The sequence below is a fragment of the Salminus brasiliensis genome, chromosome 1 (assembly GCF_030463535.1).
Source record: "Salminus brasiliensis chromosome 1, fSalBra1.hap2, whole genome shotgun sequence".
In the NCBI taxonomy this organism is placed as follows: domain Eukaryota; kingdom Metazoa; phylum Chordata; class Actinopteri; order Characiformes; family Bryconidae; genus Salminus; species Salminus brasiliensis.
Genome location: NC_132878.1, coordinates 61,410,941 through 61,437,787, shown reverse-complemented (window position 1 = coordinate 61,437,787; position 26,847 = coordinate 61,410,941). Strand labels below are relative to the sequence as shown.

At 39.2% G+C, this 26,847-nt stretch overlaps 1 protein-coding gene and 1 pseudogene across 1 annotated transcript; both read left to right on the top strand.

Annotated features, from left to right (window-relative positions):
* Positions 1–1,364: 1,364 nt before the first annotated feature.
* On the top strand, positions 1,365–9,976 carry asb2a.1 (ankyrin repeat and SOCS box containing 2a, tandem duplicate 1). Its single transcript, XM_072697378.1, has 10 exons — positions 1,365–1,651; positions 4,746–4,868; positions 5,032–5,201; positions 5,310–5,465; positions 5,795–6,040; positions 6,148–6,319; positions 7,223–7,273; positions 7,966–8,518; positions 9,319–9,472; positions 9,831–9,976. The coding sequence occupies exons 1-10, from the start codon at positions 1,365–1,367 to the stop codon at positions 9,974–9,976; spliced, it is 2,058 nt and encodes a 685-aa protein (XP_072553479.1).
* Positions 9,977–13,455: 3,479 nt separating this feature from the next.
* LOC140577398 (ankyrin repeat and SOCS box protein 2-like) lies at positions 13,456–19,609 on the top strand (annotated as a pseudogene).
* The last annotated feature ends 7,238 nt before the right edge of the window (positions 19,610–26,847 follow it).

Here is a 26,847-nt window from a genome sequence, read left to right as displayed (position 1 = left end):
TAGCAGCTTTCATGATGGTTTTGATTTCATTCAGGACTCTGTGTGGTCATTAAGTCATAAGTCGTTAAATTGATTATGCTATTATGAATTGTTTTCATTGGTTCATTAGTGACATATTTTGCATGCTTATCTTAAAGTTCATTAAGAGGCACAGTTTGCATGAAATCCTTTAAAGAAAGCAGGGCATTTGCTTTAAATATACAAAATGAAAAAATAAGTTTGTATCTACTAAATATCTTTTGGTAGCAGTCATTGTACTTGCTTTGCTCATATATTTCTGGGATATTAAAAAAAAATAAAAGAAGGACAGAACAGAAAAATGGGAGCATGGGAGGGCCATAAGATAGAGGCCATAGAGTTGCTTAGTGCAGCATTCTATTTATATATTAAAGGATAGACAAGCACGTGCTGACTTGACCTCGATACTCTTCCAGCTAGACAGGTCGGTCAAACTCAGCACTCCACACATGAAGTGTGAAAACACATTTTAAAATCAGTATGACCCATTCACCTTCAAAGAGTAGCATGCACCACCATGCGACTGTTGAAGTGAGTTCAACCCAAATTTATACAACAATCTTAACAGTATGAGACTTCTGAAAAACAGTAAAGCTTATGATGGGAGCAATCATATAACAATCTCTGAAAACCTCTCATATATATATAAGAGGTTTGTATATATATATATATATATATATATATATATATATATATATATATATATGAGGTTTTCCTACAACATTGACAAACAGTAATTTTGCTAAAGCCTGAGTTTGATTTCCAATAACGGCCATCTACTGTTAAGAATCCAGAAACATAGAGCTGCTCTCTGTTCCTGTTGATGGGATGCAATGCAATCAAAGGCACCAGTTACTTCATGTAGTCACAATATAAGCATGTTAGCATTTCACTCCAAGCAGTTAGTGTTTCATCACAACTAAGCTAACAGGATTGTTTTGCAGCTGGTTGTATGAACCACAGTGAAACTGGTTACCAAAGATCCCCAGTAAATTTCCATTCTCTTGGTGGCAGTCATTTAGGGAGGCCAATAGTGAGGTGGAAGCTGTTTGCAGCAATAGTCTGCAATTCAATATTCTATGGCCTGTATGAAATGTAAACAAATGAAATTGCTTAATTGTGACATTACACTTACAGTGCAGAGTGACTATAAGGGTTACATAAGGTTATATAAGGTATGAGATTATGAGGGGGCGTGTAAAGAAGCCACAAAAAGGCTGCAAGAGCAAAGCAAAGTACTAAGAGTTAAAGTAGCTATTGGCTGTCAGTTGTCTATTCCTATCCAAAAAAGATAACTAAGATTTCATTTTTTGCACTGGTAATCTTTTAGGTCCCAGACACCTATTATGGCAGCTGCCAGTGTGTCTTTGCCAGGGTCCATGGACCCCAGCCTGGGATTTGATGACTACAGTCTCTACAGTAACCTGTCTGATGATGAGCTCATGCAGCTAGCGATCGAGCGCAGCCTCGCCGATTCCCAAAGCTCCACCTCTGGGACTGAAAACACAAAGACCCCTATGCCCACGAGTAGGCCAGCTCAAGCAATTACCCGTCCAACTCAGCCATCACACCCGGCAGCTCAGCAACAGCCAGTACGACCTCCTCCAGAGCCATGCCCTGCCAACCCACCCAGGTACAGTAGGGTAAAAAACACCCGCACAGATTTTTAACAAGTATGACAAGCAGAGGTACTGTATATGCCTTTGTTAGCTTACCATTAAACAAAATAATGTGATGATATTTCCAGTAGATGAGCATCTTCCACTGTAAAGAGAAACATAACTGATAGTTCAATACACTAAAGCAAGTTAAGCTTTCTCAGCAGGATATGTGCACACACACATATACATGCTTTAGACTTTGTCTGGAATGTGGAGAAAAAACTGTGTCCTTTAAGACATTTGAGGGGGCATTCTGATTTCAGATTTTAAATGATAAAACTTAATGAAACCCTAGTTTCTTTTTGGGGGTGCTTAAGCTGTTAACGTACCACTTCTGAAAGAGCATTAATGTCAGTAGCTAACATTAATGTTAACAAAGTATTCCTTTCATCAATTTTTAAATCACGAACTCACCAAAGTGAAGCACTTACAATGACAAAAATAAGAAAGTGCTCAGTGCAAAATAAGACACATACAAGTATATGAGATCATATCAAATACGAATGTATAATGATTATTAGCCAAATACTGGCTTTTAATTTTGTTAATGAATTTTATAGTAATAAATAAAAAAAATTGAATATAAAATATTAATATGTAAATGACTGACTTATTATTAATGTCCTCTATTACCAGTAAACATTATTAATACACAGTTGCCACCTACAGGATTTGTTTTGAACTGCAGTTAACATGCTGAATTTATGATATATTTATAAACAGTATATTTATAACCATTTGGGCCAGCCTACTAGTTTAGCATCACAGATAGTTTCATGTAATATTCTGTTACCCTGTTGCTAAATTACATGTGTACTGTTTACTTGTATTTGATCAAAAATCCATGATGTTCTTTAATGAATTAATAAATTAAAGTGGCTGCAATGGTGTCTCATCCTAGAAGGATCCGCAGTCAAATTCTTATCCTCATATTTTCTCTCATTTGAATACAGGTAGAGATACAGGTAAAATTGATCATGTCAATAACATTAGAAGAAATGTGTTTCCAACCCAAAATAAGTTAAAGTGAGTCTGTTGCAACTTCAACCCGGCAAAGTACTTATTTATCCACTTAACGCTAGCTGGCAGAGAGAAGTATCACTTACAGACACCCGACACCTGCTCCACTGACCGGATCACAGCATGCCATGTGCCTTGCACCTGTCCCAATACATCCTGGGTAACAGACCCCTAACAACCAACACAAAATAATCATTAGCATGAAGTGAAGGTGGACCTTTCCCAAAGCTCACATGCCATCAAGGAGAAAAATAGAAGCACAACCTTCTCCATTCTCCCTGGTCCACTTGGTTGGAATTCCACTGGTGATTAAAGCATAATTTAGGTAAATCTCAGCAACAAGCGCTTTAACATGCTGTGAATGTCAGTCTACTGTCAGTCTACTGTAGAAATGTTATTGTATTCTGGCTTAGGAGCTTATACATTAAAACAGGTTTTGTTTTTTATGGGTGTGCATACCCAATACAAAATGCAAAGTATGCAAGTATGACACTAGAGCTAGTGATGAGATTACTGAGGTGCTTAACAACTCATAGTCACCCTGAGCTTGGGAATGACCTCTTACAATTACTATAACTCCAAGGTTGCAGACTGTGGACTCACTATAGCCAGCTATAGATGTCAAGCAAGTTAAAAAAGCTTGCTCAGCTTGTTTGCTTACTTGCTCAGAACAGTAGAAATCTCAGCATTTCCAAGCCATGTTTACACCTATTTTTATTATTAAGATGGGCTTATGTCCTATAATATCTGCATGTGTGACCCTACACATATAAGAAATACAACATAAGAAATGAGAACAGCTATTTAGCACATTTAATTAATGTTTTTGTATCCGTGCCATCAGCATTAACATCACGTGTCATTGTCAGGCCACAATTTCAATATAAGTGACTCCTCAGTAGTGTTGCAACATTTCTAACTACATCCGGTGTTCCGCAGGCCCCAGTTGTGGTTTATTTGTATCACTCAGAGTGTGCACACGTGCTTATTTTCCACATCTCCACAGTCTGAAAATACATTAAAATCCTGGGTTCGTTCCAAGGCACTGCACTGCAGAGATTAGCACTTTCAACCTAGTGAGATTTTCCTCTCTCCATTCTTTCTTATTTATTATAATATTTCCGTCCAGAGACGAAAGCGTCCTAAATTACACATTAGTACTATGTAGTGTACTATGCAAGTCACACACTTCTAAATGTAAATAGAGCTTTAAATATCTGTAATTGAACATGATTTACATTTATTTATATGTGGGAATCTGTACTCTAGTGCTAGCTGTGTGTAGACAGTGTAGTTTTCTGACTCATGTAGTTCAGTTATGTAGTTATATAGGGGATAAGGAGGTATTTGAGCCAGAAGCATGCATGCATTGACGTCAGCGGTTTCCTAAAGCTCTGGTTTCCTTGTTTCTGTGACAACACTGAAAAAAGAGGCCAATTCTCAATCTACATTCTTGTCTGTAATTGTGTTTCTTTGGACTTCCTATGAAACATCTTCACTTGCAGCCTTGTTTCATTCAAAAGTTCCTGAACGTTTCCGAAAAGCTCACAACCAATGCAGCATCCTGGAACTCACAAGCTCTCATAAAGCAGTACCTATTTTCTGAGCATGTAAAACTGCCATGAGTCTGTTAACCCATACATCAAAATCAAGATGTATTTATTTAGTTTTTTTGGTAGTTTTGTTTTTATTTTGCAAAAGTCCACAATGCACCTGCACTGTTCCTTTTGAGACATTTGTTTAAAACTCTCACATTTTTAGATTTTATTGTTCAAAATGTACTTTTTTTTTACTTGGTAAGACAACATTGTGCTGAATTGTGATCCAAACCAAACCATGGCCCAGAAACTGAGCACCAAACTGAACCATGAAAGGCTGTGCAGCAACTGTGGAAAAACTAATATCATTGCATTCACTTGCATAGAGCTGCTTGTGCTGGTTGTGTTCACAACATTAGCCTTTTACTGTACTTTGTTATTCTCAAACTCTCTGGTGAAAAATGAATCCAATATATTCTAATAAAGCTTACACATTTTTTCTTCATAGGGACATGGATAACCAACAGTCTCCTCTCATAGCTAGTCACTTCACCACTGGTAATGGAAAACGCATGGTGGCATATCGCAGATACGACGGTACACTGATAGAAGTCAAGCCAGAAGCTGAACTGTGAGTAAACTGGCCTTCTTAAACTTACCCCAATCCTCCTTACTACCTGAACATCTGATTGCCCTGCTGATCTTAGAACTTGCTCTACTAATCAGTGTGTTTTGAGTATCATTTTACCTGGGCTGTCGAAGATTTGCTGACTTGCTGTAAAACTTTCTGGTAGAGAAGAGGATCCAATTGTGAAGGCTATTCAGGACGGAGATGTGGGACATTTACGACAAATCATAAAAAAGCCAGACTGCAATGTTCTAATACCGAACCAATATGGATGGATTCCGCTCCATGAAGCTGCATACTATGGCCAAGATCAGTGTATTAAAGCTTTACTGAGAGGTAGGAGCTGTAATATCTGCCCATCTGCCATCCTGGTGAGTCATCTGAAAAATGACTTTGCACTTAATTTCACGTTTTAACGTTTTGTCTGTGCTGCTATTGTCAAAGTACAACCTGGGATGATTAACAAGCGCACTTTGAAGGATTCGACTGCTCTTCTCCTGGCTGTGTCCAGGGAGAAGACAGACTGTGTGCAATGCCTTCTGGAGAAAGGTGCAGACCCAGATATTGCAAATAAGGACAAGGAGACGCCCTTGTATAAAGGTACTAGACTTTGTTTAACAAGATGATTGCACCTAGTCTGAATTTTTCAACCTTCAGTCGAACATTTGGAAAAATGCAATTACACAGTGTACTTTAATATTATTCGCATATATAATATAATATTTATATATATATAATAATATTTAATGTTGAATTTTAATTTAATATTTAATATTAAAATATGCAATCCTTTTGCACCTAAGAGTTGCTACAGCAACTACATTGAACAGATTGCTTTTGCGTCCTTCCTTTTTGATTTTTAGTCAGACCTCATCTGTAGTTGGTTGAATTACCATTTTGTCCCTTTTCTTGGCTTTATGTCTCCCCAGCATGTGAAAAGGAGAATTCCACAATTGTTGCCATGCTGCTGAATCATGGAGCCGGTGTAAACAAGAGCTGCATCCAAGGTTGGACTGCCCTCCATGAAGCTGTGTGCAGGAACAATGTGGAGATCTGTGAGATGCTGGTGAAGGTGGGCGCCAAAATCAACACACCCAACATGTATGGCATTACACCCATCTTTGTGGCAGCCCAAAGTGGGAAAGTAGATGCCCTTCGGTTCCTCTTGAAAAACGGTATTTGGAAAAATATCCTTTCAATGATCCTTTCATTTATCTGGATTACACTGGAACAGCAGAAACTTTTTTTGGTATTAAAAGGCTGTGCTTCTTTCTAATATCAGGAGCTGATATCAACAGCCAGGCAGCAGATGGAGCCACGGCACTGTATGAAGCCTGTAAGAATGGCCACATAGATGTTGTGCAGTTCCTTCTGTCTCAGAATGCAGATGCCAACAAGCCTGGCAAAACTGGACTGCTGCCAATACATATTGCTTCCCAACGTGGAAATGACAGGTATGTGTTTTGCTCTGGAATAATGATCTGCAGTGGATCGACTCTCAGATCATGCTTTCAGTTGCATTAGGGGTTCTCATCCACACATACATTAAGAATGGTTATTCAAATTGCCAAAGAGGGTTCTTCAAATTGATTTCATACAGGAACCACCTTTTTGACCACTTCTGATTCACTAATGAACTTATTAAGAGATGGTTTTTGAAATCAGTGGTTCTCAGGGACCCCCAGGGACCAAACTAGCAACACACAGTATTTAAACACAAATGTGAACCCTATAGGGGTCTCTGATCTTAATCTATTACTTTAAAGAACTTTTTTTCTAATTAGGTGTGAACTTTTAAAAAAGGGACAATACTGTTTAAACGTTTGTACTAGCAAAGAACCATTTGGGAGCATACTTGATAATATGATTGTCATGCAGTTTCTTCTGATACTAATTTTCTTTTTTTATTTCATCCTTATGGAGTGATTCCTGACTTGACTGAATAATAACACATTTTTAAACACTGTCAGAAATATGTTCAGTCTCTATCACTTTCTTTTTTGCCTTTGTTTGTTGCCTTTATTGTAAAGTATTAGTATTAACATCTTGTGGTTATTGGTTATGAAATTAGGGGTAAAAGTCTAATAACCAAACAAATATATGGTTGCTGTCATGGGAAAACCTTTATTGTTTCACCAGTTTTAATCTGTTTACATTTTGTCAAAATCATATGATAAATGGACCACTAAAAATGATCCAAAATGCATCGACTCCCATCGAAAGTTGAGAAGGTATTATCCTTTTTCTGTGACATCACAAAACATTTGAGATACAAGGTTTCTGTGTGACAGCAACAAGATACAAATGCTGGCCAAAATGTGATTCAGTGCATCTCATGATCTTGCATCGGTTTTCAGCAATGACCTCCTCACTTACGGGTGTACCCGCAAAAGTGACAAGGCGGTTAAGTAAGTCTCAGCGGCTGGTTGATAGTTATGTTAACGCAATATGATGCTCAATTAACATGTAACGTGTAATTTTAACCCAAGCTTACAGTACATAGTGTCTAAGCCAGGTGTGTCCAGACACGTTCCTGGTGATCTTCTAGCCTGGAGAGTTTAGTTTTTGGCCCACTTGTTGATGCTAATGTTCATAAACTCCTGAAGGCCTTGTTTAACAAGATCAGATCTTTTACACTAGGGTTGGAGTTAAACTCTGCAGGCGGAAGATCCCTAGGAACAGGGTTGGGTGCCCCTGGTTAACGCTACGCTTGTGGCATTCAGTAGAATCACAATGAGTGATATTGAGTTCCATAAATTCTGCCTTAACCATATGTGTGTTTTCTTTGTTTTTCACTGGTGTCTTCTAGAGCGTCACTCCATTGTTAAAATCTTTTGGAAGCTTTTTCTATACAAAACATTTAAGGACTTCCTTAACCATGCAAATAAAAAGAATAATTAAATTAATCACACTTTCCCTCTGGTAGCATGAGGCTTCTTTGTTTTAGGCTATAATCTATACTGTTTTAGTGTATTTGCTCAGTAATCTTTACCACTACCCTTACTAACCCATCATGTCATATCATGTCAAATCCTAACACAGTACTCCAGCACTGACATGACTAGAGATTTAACAAAAAAACTGTACGGCTTTATTTCAGGATCGTGTCTTTGCTGATTCCGTCCACCAGTAAGGCCCGAGTGAGGCGCACTGGCATTAGCCCGCTGCATCTGGCTGCAGAACGCAACAGAGATGACGTTTTGGAGCTCCTGATTGAGTCTGGTTTTGATGTCAATGCCATGCTTTCTGAGGAACGCAGTATGCTGTACGAAGACCGCCGCAGCACAGCTTTGTACTTTGCAGTCATTAATAACAACATCGATGCCACCACCATGCTCCTGGAGGCTGGAGCCAACCCAAACCTGGACACTTTCAGCCCCCTGCTAGTAGCCCTGAGACAGGGCTGCATGAGCACTGTGACACTACTTGTAGAGCATGGTGCAAACGTAAATGTGTATATCCCCACACACCCTACCGCCTTCCCAGCCACTGTAATGTTCTGCATGAAGTATCTCTCCATGCTCAAGTACCTAATGGACAACGGCTGCGATGCGCTGTCATGTTTTAACTGTGTGTATGGCAGCAACCCTCACCCACCTTTGAAGACTCGACGCACTGACAGGGATGATACATCACAGAAAACCTGTGTGCAGGTAGGTGGTGGGTGTCTGTGTGTGTGCCTGCTGTTGACCACAGTGCATACATAAATAAAAATATAAGCAATATCCAAATACAAGAAAATTATAATAGAACTTTGTAGAACTTTATCATTATAAAAAATATAGACTAGAACTAATTATACTGACATAAAAATGCAGTTAATTAAACAAATACATATATAAATGTGTTTTAATTCTCAATTAAAAACAGTTACAATCAAGCCACTCCTAATATTTAGAGGATGGTGGTCCACAGCCTTTGAACACCAACAGCAAAGGCACATTTGCATATAAACTTCAAACAAGGCAGCCAGAAGTAAAGAGATCCACAATATAGTTCCACATGTGGGATCTCAACGTTCAGCTTTGCTTGTGAAGCAAGTCATTTTAATTCTACTGATTGATCAAATCAGTTTACTGTATCCATGTACAACATACAGTGCATCCCAAAAATGCAGCCGTTCTGTTCCACCTTAAATGCTGCACAAGTTTCAGAATGTAGCAAAACGGCAGCAGACATTATTATATCAAGCACGACACCTTGACACAAATGTCATCAACACTGTTTACAAAATAAATATTAAATCACTGTACCCACCATTTAAATTATATCTGGTCAGTGGTGGTCCTTTCCATTGGTCAATGGGTAGAGACTAATAAGTGGTGCAGCAACAGATGGGCTATAGTAAATGTAAACCTTACACATCTAACTGTAAAATAACAGACTAAGCTTCAAGTCACCGTTACAGTATAACTAGCATTTAAAACTAAGATCTTACATTTTCCCTGTCTAGTTCTGTGAAGTGATCTCCACTGACGCCTACAGTCGCTGGGCGGGACCTATCATAGATGTGCTGCTGGATTATGTGGGTGATGTCAAACTCTGTGCCAGGCTTACTGAACACTTGGACAGCTACCCCGACTGGGAAAACATCAAAGAGAAAGCAAGTAAGTACAAAACACTCAAAGCCCAGCTCTTTTGGCCTACGTTCAAACCTGACTCTTTCATTAGGGATATGGTACAGCCACCATTCAAGGCCTTCATCAGATGAAGGCAGAGAGCTTCCAGAGATGCATCTGATAAAGGCTTTGAATGGTGGCTGTACTTTATCCCTAATGAAAGAGTCAGGTTATGTGAAAGAGAAGTCCTTATGAAAGAGAAAGCTATTAGAAAGTTGTTGGGTTTAGGTTCTGAATGCTGGCTAATTGTATGATAAGTCACTGTGGAGAAGAGCATGTGTAGACATCACATGTTACATTTGCTGTTTCTAACTTCATCTTTTTCTCAAATTTATCCTCATTTCAGCTCCTCCACGGCCTCTGATGCAGCTCTGCCGGCTTAAGATCCACCAGCTGGTCGGCTTCAACAGAGTGAAGAAAATTAAAAAGCTGCCCGTCCCCGGACGACTGATTAGATTCCTAAATCACGAGGAACGCTCAATTGATATCTGAGTTTTTTAGGGGTGTGACAGCGAACACTAATGAAGGGAAAGAGAAAAAGCAAAGCACCATCCAGTACAACCATCACTACAAACCGCTGCAGAACTTACTGTCTGTTACACTATCTCAGCCATACTACACTGTAGATGTATTCATGTGTGTATATATGTTTAAAGCTTTTTGTAATTATTTCTATTACAGTTTTATTTTATATCAAATACTTGCAGCTTGGGATTGTAGAGAATATAGTGATGTTGTAAAAGAATGATGTGACGATGTTTGACTAAATTGTACTTAACAGTAGATCATTCTGTCTGTTAGACATTGACTTTTTTATCTAGTTTACCTTAATGATCTTTATTAGGTTTGGTGGAATGTTGTTTTAGTCTGTACAGTTTCAGTGTAAATGTAAAGTAATTATTTATTGATAGACCATGATAGAATTTCCATTAAAATCCAAATTCCAAAAAGTAAACAATAAGTAAACTTATTGTTGATTAAAAAATATGTATATATATATATTTTATTGTCCTTGCAAATTTCTCTTTGACAATAACCTGATCATCATAACAATGTTTCATGATCACTTTAAGATCTGTAAAAGAAAAATCATGCATGTTCAAATACCACCTTAAATGTGCTGGACTAATGCACTATTGCTAAGCAGTAGAACCTCAGGAAGCTTTCCGTACCACAATTCCACTGCCAAAGTTCCACTGCCATAGATCAACTACATGTAGTGTTGATCGACTTCACAACGTGTCTGTTCTAAAATCCAGGACTTCTGAATGTGTTTAGACTTCTGCTGTGTAAAAGTCATAAATTCTTCATGTCCACACTTCATCCTGTTTGTATACCAATGAAACAAGTCATGGTTGACCAAATGCATTTACACTGTAACATCTGTCCAGTGTGAATATACCATTTTACTGAATTGATTTGATTAAGCTTGCTTTAACTACGTTTGGAGAGTGTCTATCCTATTATTTATCAAATATGTATTGTGATTATTGAAATGCTGCAAATCTCACTGTGTGATATTTCCACTGATAGCAGTGCTCTGTGAGTTTGCAACCTATTCACAAGCGGAAACTAACCAAAAAGAAAATTAATGAATTGTGGCGTTTTTGTGTTAAAATTTCATTTTTAAGCTCATGCTTTAAATCTATACAGGCCTAAAAATGCCAAAAAAAAAAGGTTTATCCGCATGAAGCCATAGAATAATCACTTTTGGTTTACTAAAGAAGCTTTTAATGTTAAATGTTCACTAACCATCCATTTTTAATAATGTGTGAGTGTGAAGAACCTTGTTATGTTCAAAGAACATTCACACAGTGTAAATGTTGTAAGCAAAATAATTTCAACTGGTGAATTATATCAACGTTCCTTATCTGGCAGTTGTTTGGGGTTTTTTTACTTGTCAGAATGGCATGATAAATTAACCAACAGAAATGCTCTAAAATGATTTGAAACAAAAACCTGAGTTAAGAAAGTGTTTTTTCTCCTTCCTGTAAGTTTAATACTGTACTGGTGGCAAGAATGAAGACTAATCTGACTCACTGAAGTTAGCACACATACACTGCAGGGTCCTCAGTGATGCTTACTGACCAAATGCATGTGCTTACCATGTCAAAGCGCTCTTAAAGGACCAAACAAACATGCAGCACACATTTACACGACCACACTGCAGATACAGCATGTGAAGCAAATCATTTAGCTGTGTTCCAAGGATTTCTCTGTCCCTAAGCTTCAAGTGGTGTTTGGTTATGCGAGCCAAGTTCAAGTCCACATCTATAGTGCTTGTGTATGGAGTGCATGTGAGATGCTTCCTGTTGCATTAGAGCCCATGTGAGCTGCTGTTGCGGGTTTAGCACACTGCCTCCTAGAGAACACTCAGCTACTGCTGCTGCTGCTGCTGCTACTGCTCTGCGCAAGACAAAAGGTATTCTGCCTTTCTAAGATTCCTTTTACCACTTGTGTTTGTGAGGTTTTCCGTTGTGTAAGTGTATCATAGCACTGGGGAATATATATTCCTACATCTCTTTCCATCTCTTTGTACTGCTCACTGTTTTTTCTTTTTTTTTTTTTTTTTTTTTTTTGCAAAATTAGCATTTTTATTAGTTTATGAGTTTGTGTGCTTGTATACAGCACTGTCACAGCATGACAGCATGACACTTTGACTTTCGGTGAGATGCCCACTACCATTGCACAATATGATACCCAAATACTTTCATGGATTTGGTAAGACACATAAATCTGTGTGTGTGTATATATATTTATATATATTAATCAATTTAAACTGCCCAAGACAGCTCAGTTTCCTAAGTTACATCTCATGGAATCCATTAATTAAATGATATAATAAACTGCATGTAAACACCCAGCTTGTGTCAGCCTTGTAAAAGCCATTTATTCTCTCTCTGGCTTGGAGGAACTACAAGGAGAAAAATGTCACAATCTAAAACATAATTAGAGTTAGAGATTAACGCCTGCAAAAGGCTTAGCTAACCCACCTCTCCTTAGGAAACCCAAAGCTAATTACATAAGAACTACATAAGGACTCCAGACGGACGTGCCGTTCCAGCACCCAGTTGCTGCCTGTGTTGTTGTACTTGCACTCTCCAGGATGCTACGGCCTAATTTTACTCAGAGGTCAAGAGCTGACTATAAGACCGTGTCCATGTCATCCATATCTGAAATCTCTTCGAGCAGCTGAAAGGGATTATTCATGGGATGAGCATATATGAAGAGCTTGGGACCAAAACAAACCTTTAGCCCAAAAAGAGTATTAGTGTCATTTATAATTACAGTAGATTCTATGTGCTATCCTACAAACACATACAAAATCATAAGAATGACTAGAACGCTGGTTTGCAGAAGCACTCAGGAATGGATAATCTTTTCATTTCTGTCTTAACATTTTATACTAATGATAACTTACATGCTACACCAAATTCATTGCTTACATTTTGTTTAACAAGTTCTCCATTCTCATATCACTTACCATACTACATACATGATATGGACAAAAGTATTGGGACACCTGCTTGTTCACAGTCTCTTCTGAATTCAAGGGTATTAAAAAAGAGCTTCCTGCTGTCTCTACTGTCTAGGGAAGGTTTTCCACTAGATTTTGGAGCATTGCTGTGAGAATTTTGCTCTCCATTCTGCAAAGAGAGCATTAAAGAAGTCAGGAGGTTGGATGATCACAGTTCCACTGCTCCACAGCTCACTGCTGAGGGGATTTATACCCCTCAAGCCCAAGCTAATTGGGTTATGTTTATCTGCTCCAAAGAGTCTATTTTATTGGCATTACTTCATTATGGGGACTGAATACATTCATTAGAAGGGGTGTCCACAAACATTTGGACATATAGTGAATATCAATCCAATTAGGATCAGTTTGGGTACATAAAAATACACAATTATGTAGTTTTATAAGAAGGGAAAACCTGACTGTCTGTCTATTTAATAAACCATACAGGGTGAGGATGAAAGCTGAATCCCTTCTAAACAACCCTACCTCTGAAGCCACGAGTTCTTACTCCTTCATCAGCAGTGACGGGACTCGATGTGTGGCATGGAGGAGATATGATGGAACATTTTACACTACTAAAGGGTTCGAAGAGTGAGTGGATCCATTCTCTGATGTTACAAACTGTCTAATTGTCTGATTGGTCAGATTTTTCCGGGGCAGTGGTGGCTCAGTGGTTCCGGGCTATTGATGACAGGGTTGTGGGTTCGATACCCGGGCTCGGCAAGTTGCCGAGCAAGGCCCTTCACCCTCTCTGCTCCCCGGGCACTGGAGTTGGCTGCCCATCGCTCTATGTGTGTGTGCTCACTGCCCCAAGTTCACTAGTGTGTGTGTGTGTGTGTGTGTGTGTTCACTACCACAAATGGGTAAAATGTGGAGGGCACAAATACCTTGCACCTTTACCTTTAAAGAAAACTGCTCTATGTTTGGTGAAAGAAATTGAAGTGTGGTCAAATAATCGTATGCTTAAGAATCCAACAAAGCTGGTCACTATGTCTAAATGAAGTTTTGTGAGGACCATGCCATCATGATACAATGATGTAAGACGAGACTGTAGGATTATGGAAACTCAACTGTAAATGAGGCTGGACCACCTCTGATAAGTGGAGCTAGAACCAAGAGTGACTGAATTAAGGGGAGGAGAGAGGGTGGTGGTGAGGTGCGGAAACACAGTAATTAGTAGGATGTTAGATTGAAAGAAAGAAACGCTTTAGGCATGTTCTTCTTTCCAAAGTTCAGTTATTTCATGACCACATGAACCCTATGTTTCACTACATCACCCCTGTGGTCCCAGCATAAAACTGAAGAAGCAAACATCAGAAACCAGTTATGCCTTGACTGATTACATTAGAGTTGAAGGTTAAGCGTAATGGGTGAAACGGCGTGCAATTGCTTTAATTAAACTGTGATATTCTGTATTCTTTTAAGCCATATTGACCCTGTTGTTGGAGCAATTCGAAGAGGTAGCGTGGATGACTTGCTGGAGATGATCACAGCTGGGAAAAGTTTAAGAGAAAGATCCCAGCAGGGATGGAATTTCCTGCATGAGGCTGCAGCTCATGGCCAGGATGAATGCCTCCGACTGCTGCTAACAGGTGAGGAGGACTAAAGCAGACTTGCCCTTAGCCTTCCCATTCCTTGCATATACACAGTAATTATCACCTAGATGGACTGGAAGCATCTTAACCCCAATACAATTCTCAGGTTACTTAAGCCCTTTCTTCCCACTAACCATTGACAACTTCAAGGTCACTACAGTTCAGTTTTTTTACATTGCCGCTCTAACACTGTAGAAATGGGTAAAATGAGATAGATCATCTCCCATCTTCTTTCATCTAGTGTACCCTGAGCTGACTAACAGGGAGGATGTGAATCAGCGTACTCCTCTTTTTGTGGCTGTGCAAAGTGATCAGGTTGCCTGTGTGAAGTGTCTTCTTGACTGGGGTGTTGATCTAAACGTATACAATAAGGACAGAGAGACCCCCCTGTATAAAGGTACTATTTCAGCTAATTTCTACCAACCTTGTCATTTTTGAAAGAACGAGTGTTGTGTCATTCGGTCAGTCACTTTATTAGACATTGCTACACTATATGACCAAATGTTCGTGGACACATACAGCTTGTCTAGTATCTGTCTAGAGAAGTATTGCCAAACAAATAGGCCTTAAGCATGGCACCATGCCTATTGGCACCATGCCTAATGCCAGATGTGGGCTAGAGGAGTAGAAAGCATTGAACTGTGCGGCAGTGGATCTGTGCTCTCTGGAATAATGGTGCTCCATCCAATACTCTTGGGATGAGGAGGTGTGGTGATCATCCAACATCCTGACCTCACTAACACTCTTTATGCTGAAAGCAATCACATCCTCACAGCAATGCTTTGAAATCCAGTAGAAAGCCGTCAGTGGAGACAGTTACTCCAACAAAAGCAGGATCCACTCTTTTTAATAGCCTTCATTTCTTAGTAATAGTGTCCTAATACTTTTGTCCATATAGTGGAGGTCCACCTTGAAGGTTCATAGTTATTATTACATGGGACTGATTTGGATTCATAGTAAACAGAGATCACTTTGTTCCCCCCTTCTACCTTTGGGGAAAGTTGAACATTGACAACTACTGAAATTTTTATGTGTTGTCCATTACAATGGTCAAGCCTGTGAGGTGGAAAATGCAGAGATGGTGACGCTCCTCCTGAATGCCGGTGCTGATGTGAATAAGAACTGCAGCCAAGGCTGGACTCCCCTCCATGAGGCTGTGTGTAGGAATAAAGTGGAGATCTGTGAGATGTTATTGAAAGCAGGAGCCAAAATCAGCACACCCAGCATATACGGCCTTACCCCTATCTTCGTGGCAGCCCAAACTGGAAATGTAGAGGCATTAAGCCTTCTCATACAATATGGTAAGTTAGCAGTGGCTACTGTATGATGTTGAGAACTGTGTGTTAGAGCTAACTTAACCATATACAGAAATGTGCCTTCACTATTTACTCTTTTTAGAGACATTATGCTGCGTTCATGTCAGAAATATCGTATTTATGAGACGAGTGCACATGAACGCCACCACAACTGTGTATTTATTGAGCTTAAAACATACTTGGATGAGTTCAAACTTACCAAACCAAAAAGAAAAATACATAAATGCCACTGATATTTCTTACTGGAAAAAAATATTGTTCACCTAATATATACCGCATATACCGCATTAAGATGTGAACTTGAAGGCCGCATTCGTTTTTAATCAAGTAAGGTTAACTATGAACGTAGTGATTAAGCAGTTGTTTTTTTTCTGATGCTATACACCCGCAGGAGCAAATGTCGACAGCCAGGCGAGTGATGGTGCAACTGCCCTGTTTGAGGCCTCTAAGAATGGCCATGAGAGGGCTGTAAGACTGCTCCTGCTGGAGAATGCTGACGCTAACAAACAGACCCAAGCTGGATTCCTCCCACTTCACACTGCTGCCCAGCATGGCCATCATGAGTTATATCACACTCCTTTATTATTTTATATCAATTTATAAACACTATGGATATGCAAATGAAGTTGTCTGGTCTCTAATTTCCATCTTAGTTAATGGGAACACTTTTTTTAATGGTCCACTGTAGACATTTTGTAGATGCTAACATTTTCTTTAACTGACATTTAACTAAATACTGCAGTTGATTAATTGGACTTAGCTTTTCCCTGTACATAACACTAAATAAAACCGGGGGACAATTGTGAAACCTTCCATGGATATGGGAGCTGAATATGCATCTTTTTGTTTCCCTCTCTGACTCAGGATTGTGTCCATGCTGATTCCAGTCACTAGCAGGACCCAAATTCACTGCAGTGGCATCAGCCCCCTCCATCTGGCTGCTGAGTACAATGAGGATGATGTCTTGGAGCTCCTGATCCAGGCTGGCTTTGATGTGAATGCTCTGATGGCTCCAGGACGTTCATGTATGTATCAGGACCGGCGCACCACAGCTCTGTACTTCTCTGTCATGAACGGAAACACTGAAGCCGCTGCTATGCTCTTGAAAGCTGGGGCCAACCCCAACCTAGACTATTTCAGAACCATCCTGGTGGCTTTGAGACGGGGTTCCATGTAGATGGTACAGCTGCTCTTGGAGAATGGAGCTGACGTAAATGCCCAGTTCCAGAACAAGCAGACCCTTTTCCCGGCCACTGTCGCACTCTCCATGAACTACCTGCCCTTGCTGAAGCTCCTCATGGACAACGGTTGCGATGCTTGGTCCTGTTTACAGTGCAAGTATGGCACCAAATCACATCCACCAACGAAGAACTCCACCAAAGACAGTCTTGATGTCAACAAAGAGGAGCAATGCTTTCAGGTTTGTACAGGTGTCTTAAGCTTTAGTTTATTGAATGAGAAAAGGTTAAACAGTTACAATATATAAAAAAAAAGCCTGTGACCGAAGTAGCTCCCTATCTATGTTTTAGGGCACTAATGAGTATGTCAGCCATTTTTGGTGTGTTCAAATCTGAAAGTTTTGATTTGGAGGGCACTACATCTCACGCAATTATAATAAACATTGAAAGCTCACTACATGCTAACTGCAAGTGATATCTACAAGCCACTGATCAGCGTGAATTTCAGATATTTTCCCATGTAGTTTGGTAGTGGGAGGTTTATATTAGTAAGCACAGAGCCGGCCCAAGGCATACTCGAATTATGGGCCCGCTTAGGGCCCCAACGCCACCAGGGGGCCCTCAAGAGCACCAAGATATCTTGAAAAAATATATTTATATTTTTAAAAATAACATTGAATAATAAAACTAAATGGTATTACACAGGTAAAAGTGATTATTTAATATATATTTATTTTCATAGTTGGCACACCGATACTAAGTTAATCAAATCCTGCTGTTAGCTGCTGCCACTGTTGGGCAAATGCAGATATGTGCTGCTTGGGTGGTCGATAAAGGCCCGGGAGCTGCAACGTATTATCTCTCTCTTGGCAAATCGCAAAAAAAAGGAACATTAAAAAAAAAAGTCAGCTCCCGCCTTAGGCCTTCCGCTTTCTTTTTTTGTTTCCTTTTTTCTCACTCTTTTGCACATCTGCTCAAAATTCAAAAACAAAAGAAATTAAACTGGTTAACTTAACTGTAAATGCATTGTCTTGTCTGCTGATGTTACTGAACACATATACCGTTTGCTACCCCTGTGAGTTTGCTACCCCTGTAAGGTTAAAAACAATAACCAGAATGATAGCACTAATGAGAGTGGCTATGTTACACACACAGTGTAGCCTGCGAATTGATGAAGCATCTGGTGCTGAGGTGGTGGTATGGAGGGTACCAAATGAAAATCTTCTTAGGGCCCCATAAAGGCTTGGACCAGCCCTATCTAAGCAGCATAACAGTCAAAGATCATAAATTCCATGGGTTCCATATTCATATTCCATGAATAGCACAAAGTTTCATTCAGAAATCAGTTTGTATGTATGAAGCTTTAAACACTCAGCCACTCACGTGTTGTTTATGTGACCAGTGCTGAAGCATGTTGCTATTGAGGAAGTGTCCAAATTCATTTTTGTTTATAGCGCTTATGTCTATATCCTTCCCTATATAGCACAAAACTAACGAGGGAGTTGAGATCCATTTTGGCCACTGCCGTCATTCAATATGCTTTGTTGGGAAATTATCCATTCGTTAGAACTGTCTACATTTGAGGTGATGAAAACCAGATATTTGAAGCATTCAACACCTCTAAAAGCAACAAACATAGAAAGGTTGTAATGTTAATTTTGTAGTTTTATAAAAATAATAAATAATGTTAATAATAACTAATACTATATGGATAAAAATATAAGTACACCTGCCCATTAATTTTATCTCTTATAATCATTTATTTATATAAACAAATCATGTTTTAAAAGAGTTGATCCTGCTTTTGTTGGAGTAAGTGGCTCTACTGTCCAGAGAAGGTTCTAGATGTCTAGAGGGTCTAGACAAGCTGTGTGTCTCCTTTAATCCATCTTCAGGATTCATGTTTCTACATCAGTGATTTCTAATCAGTCCTAGCTACCCCATATTCTGCAAATTATTGTGCGTGCTTATCCTATCCAGCACACGAAGAGCTGGTTAATAAGGTCATTTCAGGTGTGGGTTATAGTGTAGAGTCCTTAGGACTGGGGCTGAGAACCTCTGACCCTAGAGTGCTATATAAAATGTTTTCTAATAAGTATAATAATTTTTAACAGTTCTGCGAGATGATCTCCCATCCTACAATGTGTCACAGGGCAGGACCCATCATAGACCTGCTGCTGGATTATGTGGGACATGTCAAACTCTGTTCCAGACTCACTGAACAGCTGGAAAGCAATAAAGAATGGCTCTGCATCAAGGAGAGAACAAGTGAGCCAGCACACTAAATGCTAGTTTATGTTTGTTTAATATGCAGTAATAAGGACAGCATTACAAACTTTAAGAAAAACCTTCCTCACTGAATTCTTATGCTTTGTTTTATGATTGAAGGGGCTCCACACTCACTAAAGCAGCTCTGCAGACTGAAAATCCACCATTATGTTGGGCCACAGAGACAAGGCAGAATCAACAAACTCCCTCTCCCTGGAAGACTACTTGAGTATCTACACCACCAGGAGTGACAACCAAGACATGTTGTAAAATAGTAAAATAACAGCAAAATATTAACATGCTAGAGGGATACATACAATTACAGATGCACATGGTGCTGCAAAACCATAGCAATCTCAATGCTGCAGTCAAATCAAATGCCATATCTCCAGAAGAACATTCATTTTATTAAGTTTATGTAAAGCTTTATTCCAAATCATTTTGGACACAGGGGCACTGCCAGGGATTTTTGGGGCCCATTGAAAAGATATTACAATGGGCCCTTTATCAATTCTAACAAAATAATTTCAATCTACACAAATAATACATTTTTAGGGCCCTTGTCACAGGCCCCTAGAACCATCCTAAAGCACACACACCATGGATTATTTTTGTTGGTCCATCCATCATAAAACATCAGTGCAACAAAAAAAAAAAAACGGGTTCTCAAATTGTGTAAAAAAGGAAAACAAAAGATGATTGAGAGTTTGTTATGACAGCAATGTTATATAATATAAAATGCATAAAAACATATTTATGCGTAAAAACATATGAATTGTTTTTGGTTTATATATGTCGCTATGCAGATTTGTTTTGTTTAATTAGTTTGTGTGTTTTGTTTGTTTTTTGTTTGTTTGTTTTTTAATAATAATAAAAAGAATCCTAGTAGAACTACTACAGCGCTCCCTCTGCCCTCCTATCTCCAGATCTTTTGAAGTTCTCCAGCAGCTGCTGCTCGGCCCGAGTCAGATCTTGCAGAAGGTCAGACAATCTCCCGGCTGAATGCTGCAGTAGCACTGCCGGATGTAGGCTTAGAAGGATATAGTCCTTGGGAATTGCTATAAATATATAAAGTTCACCACCTGCTGGAATCAAGCCTCCCTGATGTACCAGCAGAGGGCAGAGAGGAGCTTGTATATATCTGCAGAAATTAATTCATCTTGAAAGCAATAAAAAAAAATAATAATAATGACAAAACATAATTGTAAAATATCTCCAGTGCTTAGACTGCCACATCCATTTATTGTACTACTTATCTTAAGAGTTGGCTGATCAAACATTTTATCAGTGTGTGGGTCACTTGTGTGCCTGTCTCTGTGATGCTCCCTGTGATACTCTAAAACACTGCTACGAGCTGAGAAGGTTGAGTATTCTGGTTTATACATTAAAAATAACTACTCAGTAAACAGTGGTGGTCATTTTACAAAATTCTCAGCAAGCTCTTGGAAGTCATTTTAATGTCTAAATCAAAAGCACATGCATAGTTTGTATACATCACAGAACAACATGAGATAAAGTAAATGCATTATTTGGCACCTTTATGATGCACATACCAGTTGCCTGTTAAAGTCATGCCAAAGCTTGTTAGGATACTTGATATTGCATGAGAATCAGAAATATTGAGCTGGAAATCCAGATAGAGATGTTACCAGTGACCTTAGTAATATTTAACTCATGTACTTCTTGCATATTTCTAATTACATGAGTATGCTGTCAACAGCCACCATGTGGCAGTGCTGATCCACACGTGAGAAAAATGGCTTTTACTGTGGAACAGAATGGTCTGAGGCATAAGAAAGGGTTTCACTGAAATAGAAACCAAAGCAATTTACTAAAGAGGCTACAGTTCTCCTCCGTAACCGAAGCCATTTATTACAATATTGGGCGACAAGCCCATAGGACTGTTTTGTAAAGGCTTTGAACTGCACTTTGTTTCCAGTCACTGTCTAAAAATCTCCTTTTCCCTCACAATGCATCACAGGCCTGAAACTATCCCCTGTCAATATAATTTGTGGGATGGGCCAAACCACAACAATCTATTCTCTCCCTCTCTCTCTCTCTCTCCCTCGTCTCTCATCCAGTCTAGCTCAGGCAGTCGTGTGGATAAATGGCTTTCCAGAGGCTGACAAAGAACATCCATTATACAGCAGCCTGTGGTCAGAGAGGGGAGGGTTTCATCACCATTTGTTTAGCGCAAAGTCTTGAGTGGACAAATAAAAAGTGCTGGCCAAAAGCAGCAGGAGCACTGCAGGGCTTTCGTCCTTTCAGTCCTGCGCCGGATGACACTATAAAGCTGTTTTAGGACGGCTTGGCCTGCAGCGTGAGCTCCGGCCTCCTGAGTGTGTGACTCTGCTGGTTCGCTCCAAGCCTCTGTGTGCTGTCATTTAAGGACAAATGCGTGTTCTGTGTCGGTCAGAGTTTTGAGCCTGTATGCATACAATCGCAAAAGCGACATCACATTTAGTCTAGTCAGTATATGTACGTTCCTATCATGAGAATGAACAGGAAAATATACCAATAAGAGAACAGATAGATTTTACTGTAGCCACTTTGTCATTAAGTTTTCTAGTGAAATGATCTGATTTTTGTGGCAGAAACTGTTTTCTTTAACAAAGTAAATGTTCTGTCTATGAAAGAAGATCATTCCAGTAGATAACAGTATTTTAAACTCCTATAGCTGGCTTAAATACACTATATGCCCAAACATTCGTGGACACCCCTTCTAATGAATGCATTCAGCTACTTTATGTTAGTATTGTAGAGAATAGGAATCTCTGGAGCAGGTAAACATGAGCCTATTGGCACCATGACTAATGACAGGCATGGGCTAGAGGGGTATAAAGCCCCCTCAGCATTGAGCTGTGGAGGAACTGTGTTCTCTGGAATGATGGCGGTGCTCCATCCTATACTTTTGGGATGAGTTGGGGAGTTGGGGAGTTAGGGATGAGGTGGGGTGGTGATTATTCTGGTCATCCTGACCTTACTAAATGCTGAATGCAATCAAATCCTCAAAGCAATGCTCTAAATCTTCCCTAGACGGTAGAAACAACAAAAGCAGGATGAAGTTTTTTTAATACCATTTTGGAAGAAATAATAAAATACAGGAAATATAACAATATTCTTACAACATTTTCAAAATTATATTGGAACAACTAATTTGCCATAAATGAAATTACCAAGAAGTGTTCAGGAAGATGATGATCTAGGATCTTCACTATTGTATTGTACGGATATACCTTATATCTGCTCCTAGATCAGTTCTCTTAAGCACATCCTAGTAAAGTCAGAACCACAGTGCTGATATAGCACAACACACACTACCATGCCCCTTTCACCACTAAATGCTCTATATCACCCAAATTGTATTTGGTCAGTGGTGATCTTTTTCCACTGATTAATGTGGAGGAGGGGGGGATGGTAAACTTGGACAGCAACCAGATGGGCTACTGACAGTGCTCTTACTGCATATGCTTGTTATTTTTGCCCATGAGTGTAGACACAGATAACACACTGGCACCTCAGTAAATATGAGTTATAATATATGTTATAAATATGAGTTAATATAATACTGAGTGATACCGAATTATATAGCAAATGCATGGACATGGTATGAAAAGAACAGATATATATATATATATATATATATATATATATATATATAAACATTTAAATAAAACATATTAAATGTAGCTGTTAAATGTATCTAATGCTACACATTTTGGGCTGTTATTAAGATAAGATAAGATAAGATAAGATAAGATAATCCTTTATTAGTCCTGCAGTGGGGGAATTCTCTGTGTCACAGCAGAAAGGGATAGCAAGACACTCAGTTACAAAAATGTAGATAAATAATTTGCACTATATACACAATATAAATAAGAATTTAAATAGCAATAACAATATTATTTACAGGTTATTGCAAATGACTCTTAATTGCACATGGGGGGGTATTGCACATAGAATAAGCTCTATTCAGTCTTTTCTTGTCTGCCGTCGAGATGCTACTGCCCCAGCAGACCACTCCATAAAAGATGGCAGATGCCACCACTGTGTCGAATAAATGTTTGTTGATATTTAAGCTATTTCTATTTCTTGTGTGTGGTTAAAATAATTTAAAGATAAGATAAATGATCTGCCAATGGAATAAGACAATTTCACTGTAAAGAAAATGACGTGAAAGTGATCACAATAATTACAAATAGGTTCAATATTCAATATTCTTACAACAAAATCAAAATCAGAATTATTCGATACATTGAGCACATTTAAAATCATTTCACATGCCAAGATATTATTTTTGCAGTCTTTATTATTTATGAATGCGTTTCTGTATGGAAGGATTCAGAAATTGACGTCTACATCATTTCCACTGCCATGTGTTGCGAGCTGAACACAAATTCCTCAGATATGCCCACAAAAGGGACCAATTCAGCCTGATTCTGATCCAGGGTTTAATCCTCTTGCAGGCCGCCGTCTTTCAAACTTTGGGTGCACTTGAGGTTTCTTGCTGCACGACTGGCTGCGCTTCACTTGTGGCGGTGTGATGGTGCACTGCTGCAGTGTGCATAAAGCATGATGTTCATGTGTGTCAATCACAGTCAACCCCTCTGATCTCAGAGGGAAGCTCAAAGTCATAAGCTCTGACGGACACCAGAAAGGAGCTCCTGCGTCTGGACTAAATAACATCCAAAGGATAAATCAACCTAATTAATCAACCAAGGCAAGGAGCTGCAGAGGCCATGTTGTGCACACAGGGTGTTTTTTTTCCTGATTTGAAATGTCAAATGTGTGCATGCATAAGTAAGTGAAGAGATGCGGCTGAAATGGAATTGGTAGGTGCACCGTTACGCAACCGGAAAATTATTGTTGATCCATCATGAGAAGAAAACTTTAAACATAAAAGAAAGCCAGTGAACAGTCTTTTGCGTGCCTTGTGTATGTATGTGGGCTTTGAGGATTTCAGCACATTTTACTACTGGACTCTTATTGTTTAGTATGCTGGTGACAGTACTAGAGACGAGTAGCTCGACTCTGCAGAATTATCAGGTGCATGAGGCTAAATTACAATAGGGTAAGAGCACAGCAAGGTCACAGTGCCCCTTCGTTTAAAGGTGCAACACTCAGCACAAGAACTGACTCACATCAAAATGTTTGTTGAAGGTTTGACTCAATTTGCAGTGATTGAACCTGCACATAAGGCATCACTCAGATCAGATAGAGCACTTTCTTCCACATCAATATTCACTTCTGCTAGAGGAGAGATTTTAAAGGTCACTTTCAGATTGCCTCCTTCCTTTCAAGAAATGAGTGAGAATGAGTTTGACTTCTAATCACTGGACACTTTATTAGAAACACCTACACTTGTGTTTACACTCACTGGACACTTTATTAGAAACACCTACATTTGTGCTTACACTCACTGGTCACCTTATTAGAAACACCTACATTGTGCTTCCACTCACTGGCCACTTTATTAGAAATCCCTATGATTGTTCTTCCATTCTGGCCACTTTATTAGAACCCCCTACCTTGTACTTGTACTCATTGGCCACTTTATTAGAAACACCTACACTTGTGATTCTAATCACTGGCCACTTTCTTAGAAACCTTTATACTTGTGCTTCCACTAATTGGTCACTTTATTAGAAACCCTACAATTGTGCTTACACTCACTGGCCACTTTATTAGAAACACCTACACTTGTGCTTCCACTCACTGGCTACTTTATTAGAAACCCTACAATTGTGCTTCCACTCACTGGCCACTTTATTAGAAACACCTACACTTGTGCTTCCACTCACTGGCCACTTTATTAGAAACCTTACAGTTGTGCTTCCACTCACTGGCCACTTTATTAGAAACACCTACACTTGTGCTTCCACTCACTGTCCACTTTATTAGAAACCCCTTCCTTGTACTTTTACTTATCGGCCACTTCATTAGAAACCACTACATTTGTGCTTTCACTTACTGGCCACTTTATTAGAATCCCCCTACCTTGTACTTCTACTCACCGGTGCTGTTATGCATTTTCTGACCACAGGTCTGCTGACGACTGCATATCATTTGGTTGCTGGAATATTCTGAACACAGAAGTGACACTGACATGGTACTGGCATGGTGGTGTGTGTTGATGACGTTTTCTGCTAGGTAGAGCACTACCCTAAAACATCTGGTCAAGACTGGCCATGTGGTTAAAAATGAACAAAGGGCTACAATCTAACACAATAAATTGTCTGTAGGTATACACTAATAAGACACAAAGTAGCCAAATCAAGCAGATACAGTATATCGTACTGTAGAATGTAGCCACTTTTATTCACTGATTCGGTTTCGGTTCCTGTCCATACAAAAAAAATAACAGTTTTGATAAGTAAAGCACAACCACATCTGTTTCCTGTCCTTGTCCATCATGCAATCAGCAATTTCCCAGAGCCCAGGAGTTCTCCCTGAGCACTAACAGAGCAGCCCTCAGGAGCCCTGAGGCAGCTCATGTAGTTGTTCAGTCCCACCTAAAAAACATTTCAGGCTTGATGATGACTGACACACTGAATCAGTGAAGTTTGAACAAGCATGGCTGTTGAATCCACTCAGGGCTTGGGAAGCACTCCACTGCAGTCATAGAAGACTACTGTTGGTTTGGTTCACTAAGACACACATAGTGCTATCTCTGTAGGTGGCAAAAGCCACAGGGACAGCAGCCAGATGCCAGCTCTGCTTCAGAGCCCTGACTCTGCACATTAGCCTACAGTTTATGTAATCTCCATCTTTCTCACAATCTTTGCCTTTCTCTGCAGAATAGAGACAAAGAGGCACCTGATCAACATGCTAGATAACCTATCCCTGCACTATAATAAATTATAGTAATTAACACTGTTCATAAACTGTAATATCTATTATTCAGAAATGACTACTGTATACTATACTTTCATAGCTGTTTTTTCAGCACCATGTTGTTGACAGTTATTAAATTCCCATGTTTATTGTCCAGTATGTCCATTCCATACATGTTATTCTCCCTAGCATGTCTTCATACTGCAAATAATGTAAATAATGTTAAATATAAAAAAAAACATACACTGACTGAATGTTTAGCAGTAATTTTTTATAAATATTAGGACATAATAAATTATTTCTAAATAATTCCAAAAGCAGTTAACCCCCAAAAAATGGCAAGCACTTTCTGTAGCAGTTGACTCACCTATAGTTTGATACTTACCAATCCTGTCCACAAAGACTCATCCCAACCAATCATAACCTGACCAACTAAACTAAACAAATGGAAATTGTGTTCCTGCTTAGTTGCAATTAAGCAGAAACACAACGTATGAGGCCACACCGGTCCTTTACGGAGAACATTGGTGGTTCCTGCTCTAGGCGATGGTCTTTGTACACAGAACAAGCCTTATTAACCTGCAGAAGCCAAGGATTATTGCTTCTGTTAACCTCAAAATAAAATTTAAACAGTATTTAATTACATAGTTACATA